The sequence below is a fragment of the Sinocyclocheilus anshuiensis genome, unplaced genomic scaffold (genome assembly GCF_001515605.1).
Source record: "Sinocyclocheilus anshuiensis isolate Anshui unplaced genomic scaffold, SAMN03320099.WGS_v1.1 scaffold238, whole genome shotgun sequence".
In the NCBI taxonomy this organism is placed as follows: domain Eukaryota; kingdom Metazoa; phylum Chordata; class Actinopteri; order Cypriniformes; family Cyprinidae; genus Sinocyclocheilus; species Sinocyclocheilus anshuiensis.
Window position 1 is genome coordinate 2,041,676 of NW_015547674.1, and position 14,284 is coordinate 2,055,959.

Here is a 14,284-nt window from a genome sequence, read left to right on the forward strand (position 1 = left end):
GGCATAGAGGACCTACAATAATGTACAGTATTTGAAAAATAATGTGTTTTTTGAACATTAAAGCATGTCAACATATTCCGTTACACCAAATACACAAAATAATGATCTTTAAAATAGCAAAAAATAGTTTTTAAAAAGTCAAACAGTTTAATATTAATTAATAATCCAAAGATCCATTCTGCAGTTTCACTTCTGTTGGAGAATTTTGTCCCTGAGTGATGAAGATAAGACTGATGGAAACTTTCAATTTTACATCAATCATGGTAATGGTAATCGATGCAAAAGCAGAGAGAGAGAGAGAGAGAAGAGAGAGATGTGAATCAGCAGTCCATTCCAGCCGCAGCGCGAGAATGCCCATATAAGGACACAGGCCTCCTAACCCCGCCCCCGGACTGTGATGCGGGCTGAATAAGAGAGGTGAAGGGCAAAGGAAGAGAGCAAGATAATGAGAGCATTAGTGACACACATTCAGGAAGATGAGCAATGACCTGGAACACCTACAATCTCAATGAGACCCAACATAAACATTTCCATTTCTTTCAGTTACTTCCTTAAAAAATTCCAAAGGAAATTCAAGTTCATTCAGGTTATCCAAACAGCCTTAATAGTGCGTTTGAGGACTGCAGGTAGTCACTGTCTAATGTGGGATAATCCTTTCCAACGCCAAAATCTAAGAATATATTTAATGCTACCTTTTATATGAATGACCACACATGCCAGTTTTGTTGACCTTTGTGGTATATTTAAGGTGAAAGAAGCTTTTTGATGAACGAGAACAACAAGAAGGGTTGTTTCCACATTAAAAAACCTCAAACAAAACAAACTCAAAGTTTCCATCAGCGCCACCTGCTGTCAGACAGTGAAGTTACATTCTCATTCAGCCTGTCTGCTGTTTGTGTTCAGAACAATGTGAAAATGGGACCACATTTTTGTTGTAAGATGGAAATGAGAGGTAGATGGAAAACAAGCTAATGTGCATTCTAAAAATCTCAGCACTTCGATAATAAGGTAGACTATGTACAATTGTTTATGGAGCTGATCAAATTTATCATTTTGACCAATCCTTTTCCTAAAAAATGATTTAAAGGCTGAAATGTGAGGTTTATCATTTTATACAACTTTTTTTGTCAAAACATTATTTGAACACGTAGTACATGTTAGTAGATAACGTGTTATGTTGCAAGTCAGCCAACCAAAAAGTCTTACAGGTTTGAAATGACACAACAGTGAGTACATGAAGACAGAATTTGCAGTTTTGGATGAACTGTCCCTTTCGCTTCGCACAAATGTGCAGTGACACAAAGCGGTGTCTAACAATGAGAGTAAAGGCTTTGGAGCACATTAACAAATACTTTCTCAAACTTTCAGAAAACTGATTGTTTTTCAAATTAGAACGGCATCTTTTTTTAAAGGCAAAGGCAATACTTGTCATATGTGATCAGAAGTTAAGGCCAGTTGTGCTCCTATAACATAAGGGCATCCAGTACTACAAGCTCACACATCCTCCTGGCGACTTCCAGTGATGAGACTGTTTTCAGTATGCACAGTGACAAAAATATAGCTTATAATTAGTCTTATTAAACTTCTACATTTTTGATGTAGATTGATATGCATTTTATTGTTATGTTAAAAAAATCTTACCTTACCTTAAAAAAAATACATGATTGAAACACTACAGGACAGCAATGATGTGAATTTATCAGACGTGAATGATAAGTTCTACATAAACAGACCCCATTTAGAGAGTCTTTTGGGATGTAATCAGGAAATGCCTTCAAAGTTGAGAACAACTATCAAGACAAATAAACATCTCTAATGAAAAACTAATTGAATATGAAATTGAACAAAAAAAAATCAAGCGTAGCGTTAGTTCTGGCAGGTCACGGGAGTCAAGCTTGCATCAGCTGACTCTCAGTTGATCCACGTCTACCTAAAGGAATACGACGCCTATCACGGCATTACTATAAGGTCTATTCAGTATTATTATCTATTCAGTATTATTCAGCAGCTTTATCACTTGCGCAGGAGCAAATTACCCTTCTCCATCCCCAACTCCTCCTATCTATTCTTTCTCCTTGAATCAGACTCCTTTTATCTTTAATTATGTTGTTACACTAAAATGTCATTAAGAACTAGTGCTGGGCAGCGATTAATCGCGATTAATCGCATCCAAAATGAACGTTTTTGCTTACATAATATATGTGTGTGTGTACTGTGTATATTATGTATATATAAACACACACACACACACACACACACACACACACACACACACACATACAGCACATACAGTGGATTCATTCACACTTTGAACTGAGCTATTCACACACTCACAGAAACATGCATTGTCTCTCCAGTGCATGAAATGGTGACGAGTGACAAAAGTGTGTGTGGGTGTGACTGACGTAACACTGGCAGCCATGACAAAGCTGGTGTTAACTATTGATTCATGTGCTTCTACATTATTTTAATGCATATTTTGTAATTGGAGGCATTGTGTATTTATATATACATAATAAATATACACAGTACACACACACATGCTATGTAAACATACTATGATTAATTGTTGCCCAGCACTATTAAGAACATTAATGATATCTGCATTCGTTTCTGTTCTGTTTACCCTAGGGGCTTATTGCTTCTCTCCCTGCTTATTAATGACAGGCTGCATCAGGGACGCGGGAAGTAGGGGTGCTGAGGGGGCTGCAGCACTCCCTGTTTTCACATGGTTGCAAATGCAACGCCAAGTTTGTTCATTTAAATTGATTCAGTTTTAGCATTTAATCAAAATGGCATCCAAACAACACCAGCCCCAGCATGAGCGCCGACGTAAGTGAACCAGTTTCATGTTTCCTTCTATCCTGACAAGAGCTCCAGTCCCTGCTGCAGAGAAACACCCCAGAACAGATATCACCACCTCCATGCTTTACTGGAGGAATGCTGAATGCCAAATAATTCAATTATAGTCTCATCTGCCTCAGAATCTTCAAGGTGTGTTTTGGCAAAGCTCAGTCATGACTGCATGTGGCCTTTCTTGAGGAGTGGTTTTTTTTTTTGCAACCCTCCCATACAAGCCACATTTGTGGAGAATCTGTGATATTGTTGTCACATGCACACAATGACCACTCTTTGTCATAAACTCCTGCATCTGCTTAAGAGTTGCTGTAGCTCTTGGTCGCCTCTCTGACCAGTTTCCTCCGGCTCTTTCATCCAGTTTGGAGTGACGTCCTGATCCAGGGAGGGTCACTGTTGTACCAAATACCTTCCACTTCTTAATAATAGACTTCACTGTGCTTCTAGGCATTGATAAAGCCTTTTAATTTTTTTTGTCTCCATCTCCTGACTTGTGCCTGTCCCCAACTTTATCCCAGAGATCTTTTGATGGGTGCCCATAACTAATTGTTTGGTTCAGTTGCACTACCAAGAACTGAAATGCTCCAGGAAAGCTCTTTTCATGCTGAGCTAATCAAAATGACCACAGCTGATCACAGTTGAAAGTCAAATGGCTTTGTGTGCCATTGATCAGAAGTGAAGTAGTGAAAGGTACAATAAGTATAGCTAAACCAAATGTGAAATATTTGACAACTGTTTTACAATAGAAATGTTAACGGACCAAAAATATCCTGCAAATTAGAATTTCACTGTTTTGAGTTAAATAGGGCTGCCATTTACGTGATTAATATAATTCAACTGAATGTGATGAGGAAATATCATTTGTCTGTTTTGTTTTCAGCATCTTAGGAATACAAATAAGATTGAATGGGTCCAGTTCAAATTGATTACAAAAATTGTCGTTCTTTTTCTTCTTCATTCTTTTTATTTATTCCCATAAAACATTTTAATACTTTATTTAGTTATTTTAATGGTGTGGTCTTTATTTTCCTCAAAACATTTGGTAAACCAAATGTTGTAGACATGATTACATTTGTACGAGTGTTGCTGATATATTTACATTGAATAAATAGTAATCATGTAAATATATCAGCAACACTGCAATACAGTTGCATAGTTAATATAGCCATATCTACCATCTAAATACCCCCCCGCCCTCCAAAAATAAAAACTGCCCACCCACCCAGTATATCTGCCAGCCTACCCTTCTATCGCTGTCAAGAACCGGGCCTGGAGGGGAGTGATCCATTTTCCAAATCAGTGATTCTGTTTTTTAATTTTTTTGTTGTTGGTGTTATATCTTTTAAGTATATAGCAGTAGTAGTCTAATTTTATTTAATGCCACGTCAGCATCTGGGGCTACTTTCATGGCAAAAACTCAATTACAAAAATGCAAATATCACATAAATACAATAAAAACCAAACAAACACAGCAAATAATATTATACAAGATTCTTTAAATTAACATATGATAAAAATTCTAAAACCTTTTCAAGCTAAATTTTACTAAATCTTGTAAGTAAATACAGCTGGATAAAACAAAAACTGTGTCCGTCTTTATTTCAGGCTGCAAAGCAACAAAATGTGATTATTGTTTTAATGGGAGGTGATTCTTTTCTATACCCACTGTAGTGTCAATCACAGTATAAGGTGTGTGATGTATACACATACACCAACCTCATGGGTATGAGTAGATGCTGCATCATAAAAAGCATAAAAGAAAATATATATATTCACAGACAACTAAAAATAAGCCCTATAGTCAACAGGAAAGTTGGAGAAAACTCCACATGTTCCACAACCCATGAGGGACTGTGACACTCTTGACCTCTGTGGAATCGTGTCTCACAGACATCCAAACATTGTGAAGGCAGAGTGGAAAATATTTGCAGGGGGAGATTTGGGGGAAGTGTTGAGTTATCTGAAGGACAAAAGAGGTGGGAATCTACATTCTGTCTTCCTTCAGAACCACATATGAAGGTTCAATTTAGCAGATTTACCAGCTCTAAAATTGTGTCAGGTGAAATTAAATAATTTGAAACCCTACTGTTAATAAAATCAATCTTGAGTCTGTTTAGTATGTTTTTACGGGACTGATATAATTTCAGAACACCAAACTTGAGAGAATCATCTTGAGAGAATAGTTTTTGCACAATAGGACACAGAAAAAATTTTTTTAAAATAAATATATATGTATAAGTTACATTTGAGGTATTTAGGAAGTTTATTATGAGGAACTGAATGGTTCACCCAAAAACAAAAATTTGCTGTTAATTTACTCACCCTCAGGCCATTAAGAGGTGACTTTTTTTCGAGTAAAAAAAGTAAAGAAGATTTTTAGCTGAAACCGTGATACTTGGTGGCTCATGAAGCACAATAGGACACAGAAAAATAATTTTTTAAATAAATATATATGTATAACAGTTACATTTGAGGTATTTAGGAAGTTTATTATGAGGAACTGAATGGTTCACCCAAAAACAAAAATTTGCTGTTAATTTACTCACCCTCAGGCCATTAAGAGGTGACTTTTTTTCGAGTAAAAAAAGTAAAGAAGATTTTTAGCTGAAACCGTGATACTTGGTGGCTCATGAAATGCAAGTCAGCAGCTGCCCAACTTTGAGAATTAAAAAAAGCATATGAAGGAACAAAATTAATACCGGTGAAACCTGACTATATATCGAGTTCTTATGAAGTGAAACGATCAGTCTGTGCAAGAAAATGTACATTATTTACAACATTATTGCCTGTAATCCAGAGCCTCAGGCAAACAGGGAAATCCAGTTATTTTCCGTGAACTGGTTCTTTTGGACAGTTTGTTTCAATATATATATATTTTTTTTCAATCATTTCGCTTCATAAGAACTCAATATAGTCACAGGTATTAATTTTGTGTTCTCTGATATGCTTTTTTGATTCTCAAAGTTACGATAGCTGTTGACTTGCATTTTATGAATCACCAAGGACCACGGTTTCAGCGAATCTTCGATGCCTGAGGGTGAATAAATTATCAGCAAAGTTTCTTTTTAGGGCGAACTCTTGCTTTAAAAAAAAAAAAAGCATGCAAGTTTTTTGGGGGGGTTTTATTTTACATTTTACATAAAATAGGCATTCTGACCAAGTGCATTTGGCTGATAAGTGCCATAAGTGCTGGATGTGTGTCAGTCAAACAGCACTGGGGGTATTTAATTATAGTCAATTACTTCTTCTTCTTCTTTAAGTATTGACTTGATACTAGTCTTCTTTTTTTTGACATTCTTATTTTACAGACTTTCAAGCAGGTCAAAGCTGGTTATTTTAGCCAATAGCTGGTCTAATGCTCTGGTGGGGTCTAGATCAACCAGGTAGACAAGGTTAGGTTAGCTGTCTAAGCTGGTTGAGACCCAGCAACCAACTGCTCCATATTATAAAAATCAGCCAAACCACTTCAAGCCGTCATGACCTGATTTTTTCAATAGGGTGGTCATCCTGTAAACGTAACTACGTACAGAGGAATAAGAGTGAAAAAACCGGGCGATATTTATTTTTCCCTATTGCTCTGAATGCAGGTTTTGTGCTCTGTGTTTTGAGTCCTTACACACTGACAGTTTAACCCTGCCTTACAATTCAGCTTTATGAAGCTCATGACTCGAGTCACAGAAGAAATTATTAAATTGTGTGGGAATTTGTGACACTGTACTTGACTGGGAATTTTCTATTAGGAACAATCCTGAAACGCTGTCACGGTGTCTGTGAGTCTGACACAACATTCACTCTTTTCAGAAACTGTTTATCCATGCCAGCAATATGCTATAACTATTTCAGGGACAATTCCCCCATGACGGTATATAATTCAATGGCTTTTGTGAACAACACACTGCCAATCCAAGATAATGTGAAACACCTGAACACAATTATCAAAGTGCTAATTAATAAACCTCTCACATAGCTGCTAATTTGCAGTCAATCAAACATGGCTTGTACTTGCAGCGGCATGTGTAGTTATTTAAAAGTGAAGCTCCTTATATTTTAAATGCACTTTTGACTTATATCACCAATTTGCAGAGACTGCAGGACTTTTGCAAAAAAAATAATAATTTGGACAAGTGGCATGTAATTCTGCTTTAGGTGTAAAAATGATGACATTGAGGTTGTCAAACTGAATTACTTCTTATTGTGTTTGAATGCTGTGATGTTGTACTCATACTGGGATATTATCTAATATCACAAATGCAAATTGGTGGGAAACTCCACTGGCAGTATTTGAATAAATCTGTCTTATCTTTGTAATAAATCTGATTTTTTTTTCAGTACTATGCCCACAAAAGAAGAATGCCAGAGTATATTGATGACTGTGCTACAACTCTTCAAGCTGATCCCATTTTGTTCAACTGTGGAATGTTTTTATTCTCGGTGATGTTTGCCACACATACAAGCTTATACGACACAATTCAAGAAACACACCGTAAATCTTTTTGTGTATTCCTAATATACAAGATTGCAGTGGTTTTAACCAATGTAGCACTTTGTAATGCTGTCACTCCATGAATCCTGGAATAGGCGACGCTTGCAGCTGTTCAGGGTGGCATTGTTGCCCTCACACAGGCTCTCAGACGCCCACTTCATGCTCACTCCCGGCCGTTACACACAATTGCTCTGCCATTTCACCCACAACTCACTGAAAATGATTTGTTCCTTTCCGAGCACCTCATATCTCGCCTAGGGCAGCATGACAGTCAGGACCGCCACCGACTCAACAGAAACCAGATGCCTTTTTTTTTTTTCCAAGACTCGTGTACAGCTGTTGTGCTTGTTCATGACACTTGAACGTTTAATGTTCCAAGCACCACAGCTGTACATGAGTCTTGAAAAAAAATGGCATCTGGTTTCTGGCTGGGGCGCTTTTTGTGACTCTTATTTGTCCCAGTGATTTGGGATGGTCTATCAGCCTGGATGCACTAAGTTGATTTAAAACTCCTGCTGCTTCACACCTAATCTGTTTATTTGGTTCCTTTTCTACTGTTTTTCTCATTGCCTCTGGCTCTGCTTGTTTTGACATTTCATTTTTCCACTCATACTCACTGTGTTTGGACTGTCGGGTGCATCTATCACTCTGGACTGCGCTGCTAACTCATGCTCTGTCTGTCTGTAGTAGCCTATGTATGTATATTGTGTCTGTTATATTGTTTGGTTTGTAAAATGCCTTGAGAACTATAGGCTACATAAAGTAAACGTAGTACTACTATTAACTACAAGACATGAATGGACATTTAATGTCAAGACTGATATGTCTAGTCTTCATCTCATGCAAGTGAGCATTTTAATATTTCTCAAATGTAATGTTCACATCTTTATTAAAAAGAAAATCACTGAATGTTCAATTTTATTTATTTATGTCAGAATCATGTCTGCTAAAGAAATGCACTGATAAAAACAAATAGCATTTTTAATATTATTGCACATATTATAAATCAGCTTTTTTGTTGTTTTTCCACTTTAAACCTCCGCTTTATAATTGTACATGTAAACTCAGGTGTCACAATCATGTACAAAATACAACATAATCGTTTTTAGTGTGAAGGTTGAACTATAATGAGCAGACATTGTTAATTTTTAACCTTTTTACAGCATGACACGTGCGCCTGAGCGTTTATATTATGTTTAATATTTAGATGTGAACAGCACTAAGCTAGATAACGCACGTACCTTCCTGACAGAAACTAAAGTGATGCTAAAGCTAAAATCAATGTCTGTTAAACTTAAAACTAAAAAGTGGCATAGCTGAGAGCTGAACTCACCAGACTGCGGAGCGAGGACTCGTCCATGCTGGAGTATCGCTTCTCTGACATCTTCTCATACACTTTATTACCGGATTGAATGGCGAACGAGTGTAAAGTACTGTTAAACAAGCCGTCACATACACATAATAGAAAGGCTCACGTCAGATGCATTCAAGAGCACGTTAGGTGACTGCATGCCTCTGGCGTCACGAGCGGTGAGTGATTTGAGTGGAAGCCCCGCCCCTTACTCACCGCCAGCCAATAAGTGGCCGGCAAATTCAAAACCTCACACGCTCGAGTTAGAATGTTAGCGTCTGATTGGTGTAACAGACTAGCACATTGTTTTTTATTTTCTTTACAGTGGCTCTGCGACCTGCTATCAATGAAGTATGTCACATTTACTTTCTCATTTCATTTAATTTCCTCCACGCCCTGTCTGCTGACTAACCGACTTGTGCAAGACCTGAGGTGAAGCCACTCTACGGTGTACACTGCCTGCAGCATAGAGATAAGTAACTATATTTTAAAGCAACCAAACAGTACGAAACTTCATCAAAATAATATTAAGTAGAATACAGGTAAACAAATCAGTAGTTGATTTAAAGGGGTCATATAATGCGATTTCAATTTTTCCTTTCTCTTTGGAGTGTTACAAGCTCTTGGTGCATAAAGTGACCCCTTTAAGTACAGGTTTTTCAAATTGTTATTGAGAGTTTGGCACTCGAGAGAAATGCATGATTGGCAATATCATCATAACATTAGTTTACTTTTCTTGCACCTTTTTTTGTCAAAATATGTGTATATCATCCAGTATTATGGCATTTAAAGGGTTAGTTCACCCCAAAATGAAAATTCTGTCATTAATTACTCACCCTCATGTCGTTCCAAACCCGTAAGACCTCTGTTCATCTTCGGAACACAAATTAAGATATTTTTGATGGAATCTGAGAGCTCTCTGACCCTCCCATAGACAGCAACGCAACTGTAATCTTCCCAGACAGAAACATAGTAAGGACATCGGTAAAACAGTCCATGTGACATCAGTGGCTCAACTTCAGTTTTGCAAAGCTACGAGAATACTTTTTGTGCGCAAAGAAAACAAAAATAACATAATTTATTTAAAAATTCTTGTCCCCGAGTTACGTCTTCCGCCATTTTAGAGAGTACCCAAGAGTGTAATCTGCATAATCAGCGTTGTTTACGTTCGGGGGAGAAAGCGCGCGCATGAATGTAATTTGCATAATCAGCGTTGTTTACGCTTAGGGGAAAGCGTGCGTATGTGTTGTGATGATACTCTCTAAAATGGCGGAAATGTTTTGGAGTGGACGAAAATAATACCCAAACATTTGCTGAAAATTTACCCTCAGGTCATCCAAGATGCAGATGAGCTTGTTTCTTCATCAGAACCGATCTGGAGAAATTTAGCATTACATCACTTGCTCACCAATGGAGTGAATGGGTGCCGTCAGAATGAGAGTCCAAAGGCTGGAGAAAGCAATATTATGGATAGTGGACTCGTATTTTAGCTAGAAGCAATGGTTTGAAGTTTAAAACGTCTTGATGGATTTATTACTTACAAACACGCAGCTTTTCTCTTCTCCAGATGTTAACTGATGGACTGTAGTGGTGTGGATTACTTGTGGATTATTGTGATGTTTTTATCAGCTGTTTGGACTCTCATTCTGACGGCACCCATTCACTGCAGAGCATCCATCGGAATTTCTCTAAAATCTGTTCCTATGAAGAAACAAACATTTTTTTTTCGTATAAAAGGTATATGTTATCCTTTTAATTTAAGAAACCTGTGAGATTTCATTAAACACTCAACTTCTCTTTTTTTTTTACTTTTTTAATTCCCACAGATGATCCGTCAATCCCATAATCGCACAAATACAAAAAGATGATTCTACATAAACATACATTTAAAATAAAACCTTACTTTTGCATAAATATTTTTTGGGGGGATAAATACCGTTTGACTGCATTAAAAGATTATAAATCCAGCCTTTAATTCAGCATTTCGAGTCATATGGAGTATTAAAGAACATCAGAAAAATGTAAGTGAAATTCGGTAAACATTCAGTTACTACAGTATCTTTGCATTTTTTTTTTCATCAGCAAGTGAATTACTTAAGTATTTTTTAGCACATTTTCAATGTGCTCATTTTGTGGAATGAACTAATATAATGGTGATATGAAGTCCTGGACTGCGTCTTGATTAAGAGAAACCAACAATTTCAGATCTTCTGTGCATTGCTGAACCAAAAGCTGAGCTTCAAATGTTGCATACTCTTGAAAACCGAACGACTCCAATGTCTTTGACGAGCCAGCCTTGTTGTCTGTGGGCTGCGCTGAATGCGTCTTCAGCAGATCTTTTGCCAGTTTCACAGCACACAGCACAATCACAGACGGCATATACTTGTTAAACGTGTAGTCAGCCAAACTCAGTTCACAGACTTTGCAAGCCAACCATTTCCACTTCTTCTGGGGCTCCTTCCATGCATTTCTGTCCTGTGTAGTGACCATCTTATCCATGGCTCCATCAGTCTGATATCCAGTAGTGCGACTGGTGAAGTAGTCCAGAAAGAAAGCATGGGTAGGTGCAGCCAGTCTGAAGTGGAGTCTGAGAAGGATCAGGCATTCGAGATTGCACAGCTGCTCTCTGGAAAAAGAATTGCAGCAAAGCGACAGAAGTTGTGTGATGCGAGGTGAATACACTTCAACCTGGAAAACACAAAAATCACAACTCACTCAGATTTACATCTTGGTCTATTTTTGTAATCAATAGTCCCTGAAAAGTGTGTATTAACCCTAGTGAAAAAGAAGTACACTTTAGTGTATTAACTTATACTTTAAAAGAATATACTTGGTATATTATTACATAGTTACAATTAAATTAAAATGTATTACAGTTTAAGTTCATATTAAATGCAATTAGCTGAATTTTAGAGTGCTTTTTGGCCCGATTAAGTAGGACTTAAGTGCATACTTAAACAACTGTTTATATTTATTTCTATGTCTTTTTAACAAGGTTTGTACAGCACAGTGGTCAACTACTGTTGTTTTCATTGTGCTTTATAAATACATTTTGATTTGATTCTTGTGTCTTTGAATTATTAAGTGTACTGTTAAATGTACTACTGACAACCATTTATGGTAAACTAATGTAATTTCTATTGAAACTTGCATGTCACCTATTAAATTATGTATTCCGTTTGTAATGAAGTTGCAATTTAGTACATAAAAATATAATATCAAACACACTACAGTTAAAATTATAAGAAGTACTATGTGCTTAATAAGTAATATGTGCTAGGCAACGCATCAAAATAAGTGTACTTCTTTAAAACACAATAAAAGATTATAAAAACATGATGTACTTCTAAGTAAAACTTTTAAGTTGACATTACAAAGTGTAATGAGAGTGTCTCTAAGTCACTTAAGTGGCCTTTTATTTCACTAATGTTATATTATCTTCAAGTACAGTATTTAAAAGTATACTTTTATGGTTTGAAGTGCACATTCAATACAATTAAGTGCACCTCTTTTTCACAAGAGATTGAGAATACTAATAACCAGACGTAATTCTTAACTGTGCTATTTTTATAATGAAGCTGATGAGTGAGAATAAGAGTTGAAGATACCTGTTTTGTGGCGATCAGCAGAGACGTCACTCCCAGTAACTGGAAACAGTCTGCAGCTACTGAGGTTGTGATCAAGAAACGGTCCATGATATTAACAGCCAAACAGCACGATTCGAACGAGAGTTTGAGCTGTCTGCGTACAGCTATGAGCCAGCTGACCAGTTTGCTGCGAGCCTCTGCTGTAATCTACAGCAGGATATAAAAAATCATGTAAAAATTAACATGCAGAACAGTAACATCATTGATAACAGTAAGAACAAATGAAAACGGATGCTTGTTTTCTGCAGCAGTGCACTGTAAAAAAAATAAATAAATAAAATGCAACAATGTACTAGTAATTTTCTGCCAGGACATTATCCATTTATTGCACTCTAAAACCAGTGTTGGGGAAAATTACTTTTAAAAGTAATGCATTACAATATTGTGTTACTCCATAAAAAAGTAACTAATTACATTACTTAGTTACTTTTTATGGAAAGTAATGCGTTACGTTACTTTTGCAACTTGCATTACTTATTTGTTACTTAGCAATGCATTACTTTACTAGTTACTTGAAAAAAGTAATCTGATTACGTAACTCGCATTACTTGTAATGCGTTACCCCAACACTGTCTAAAACCCACACACGTAAAAACTACACTAACACATGTAAAAAATAAATTCCTTCATATTAATACTGTACATTGTGCCCTTTTTTACAGTGTGGTTTTGTATTGGTTTCAGCATCTAGATCAAAACTTTTTTGTTCATTGTCATCCCCCAAACTGAAATTCCATTATATATCATATCATATATAATAGAATATCATATATGATGAAATTCAACTTTGGAGGATAAAAATGAGCAATCATGTCTTTAAGACAGTAAGTATATATGATATGTTTTACTACAGTTCAAAAGATGTCAAAACAGTAATATTGTGAAATATTATTACAATTTCAAATAGCAGTTTTCTATGTGAATATACAGTGTGTTAAACTATAATTGATTTCTGTGATCAAAGCTGTATTTTCAGCATCATTACTCCAGTCTTCGGTGTCACATGATCTTCAGAAATCATTCTAATATGCTGATTTGCTGCTCAAGAAACATTTCTGATTATTATCAACATTGAAAACAGTTGTGCTGCCCAATATTTTTGTGTAAATACATGTGTTTGCGGTCACTTTTGCGTCCTTGCTAAATAAAAGTATTCATTTCTTGCAATAATAATAATGATAATACTAATACAAACAGGCATTTACCTGCGGCTGTCGCGCGAGGCAGTTGTGCGCCAGGAACTGCTGCTCGTTGTGTCTCTGGATGATGAAGCAGCTCTCCTCCTCATCATCACACTCGTGCAGCTCAGAGCCCGAAGCGTGAAGATCCTCCTCGAAGCCCGAGTCACTTAATGCGCTCATCGCGTCCACAGGAGAGGCTCTACCGCCGGGACGGATTTCCGCACATCCTCATCATCCTGCTGTACGTGCAGTGATTCAGTCGAATGCGCTGTTGGCAGGAGAAACGGTGCTTGTAAACGGGGTCTTTCCCGGGTGTTTTAGCGCGCACCGAAGGGCGCTATAGAGCCCGCCGCGTACCTGCGTTACCATGACAACAGTCCCAAGGGCTGCAGGTGCCTCAGAGACAAAACTGACCGCGCACACCTGAAGCGTCACCTGATTTATGTCGCCCATAATATATATATATATATATGTGTGTGTGTGTGTGTGTGTTAGTGATGCCCGGATGGCGGTTATATCCGCGGGCGCTGCGGATAATCCGCGGATCGGGTGGGTCGGGTAATAAAAAAATGCATTCTGAAAGTCAAAGAGAGAAGACCCGGTACAGCTGAATCACTCGCGCTCTTTTCATCTGATGGTTTGTGTGGATTTATTTACTCATCTAACCTACACGCTATATTGAATAAAGGTTTTGCAGTAATTTCCCTCATTTTAAAGTCGAAAGCTGCGGGAATGAGTAATGCGATGTATGCGCAATCCCGCAACG

At 37.1% G+C, this 14,284-nt stretch overlaps 2 protein-coding genes across 6 annotated transcripts in view; both read right to left on the reverse strand.

The window, feature by feature from the left end:
- Positions 1 to 8,877, reverse strand: part of LOC107702966 (smoothelin-like) — a 76,439-nt gene extending 67,562 nt beyond the window's left edge. For all 5 annotated transcript variants that reach the window (XM_016505443.1, XM_016505440.1, XM_016505444.1 and 2 more), the window contains exon 1: positions 8,673 to 8,877. In XM_016505443.1, the coding sequence (XP_016360929.1) occupies positions 8,673 to 8,723 (51 nt within the window). In that variant the 5' untranslated portion in view covers positions 8,724 to 8,877. The remainder of the gene's footprint in view (positions 1 to 8,672) is intronic.
- A 1,955-nt stretch (positions 8,878 to 10,832) lies between these two features.
- LOC107702896 (cyclin-O protein B-like) lies at positions 10,833 to 13,698 on the reverse strand. The gene is made up of 3 exons (XM_016505335.1): positions 13,543 to 13,698; positions 12,299 to 12,484; positions 10,833 to 11,378 (listed from the first exon to the last, which is right to left on the reverse strand). The coding sequence occupies exons 1-3, from the start codon at positions 13,696 to 13,698 to the stop codon at positions 10,833 to 10,835; spliced, it is 888 nt and encodes a 295-aa protein (XP_016360821.1).
- Between the last annotated feature and the right edge of the window lie 586 nt (positions 13,699 to 14,284).

Excerpts from the sequence above, each read along its gene's own strand:
- LOC107702896 (XM_016505335.1), bottom strand. The coding sequence starts at position 13,698 with ATGAGCGCATTAAGTGACTCGGGCTTCGAGGAGGATCTTCACGCTTCG. Across the intron at positions 12,485-13,542 it reads GCCTCGCGCGACAGCCGCAG|ATTACAGCAGAGGCTCGCAG; the intron begins GTAAATGCCTGT and ends ATCCTGCTGTAG. Across the intron at positions 11,379-12,298 it reads TGCTGATCGCCACAAAACAG|GTTGAAGTGTATTCACCTCG; the intron begins GTATCTTCAACT and ends TGTGTTTTCCAG.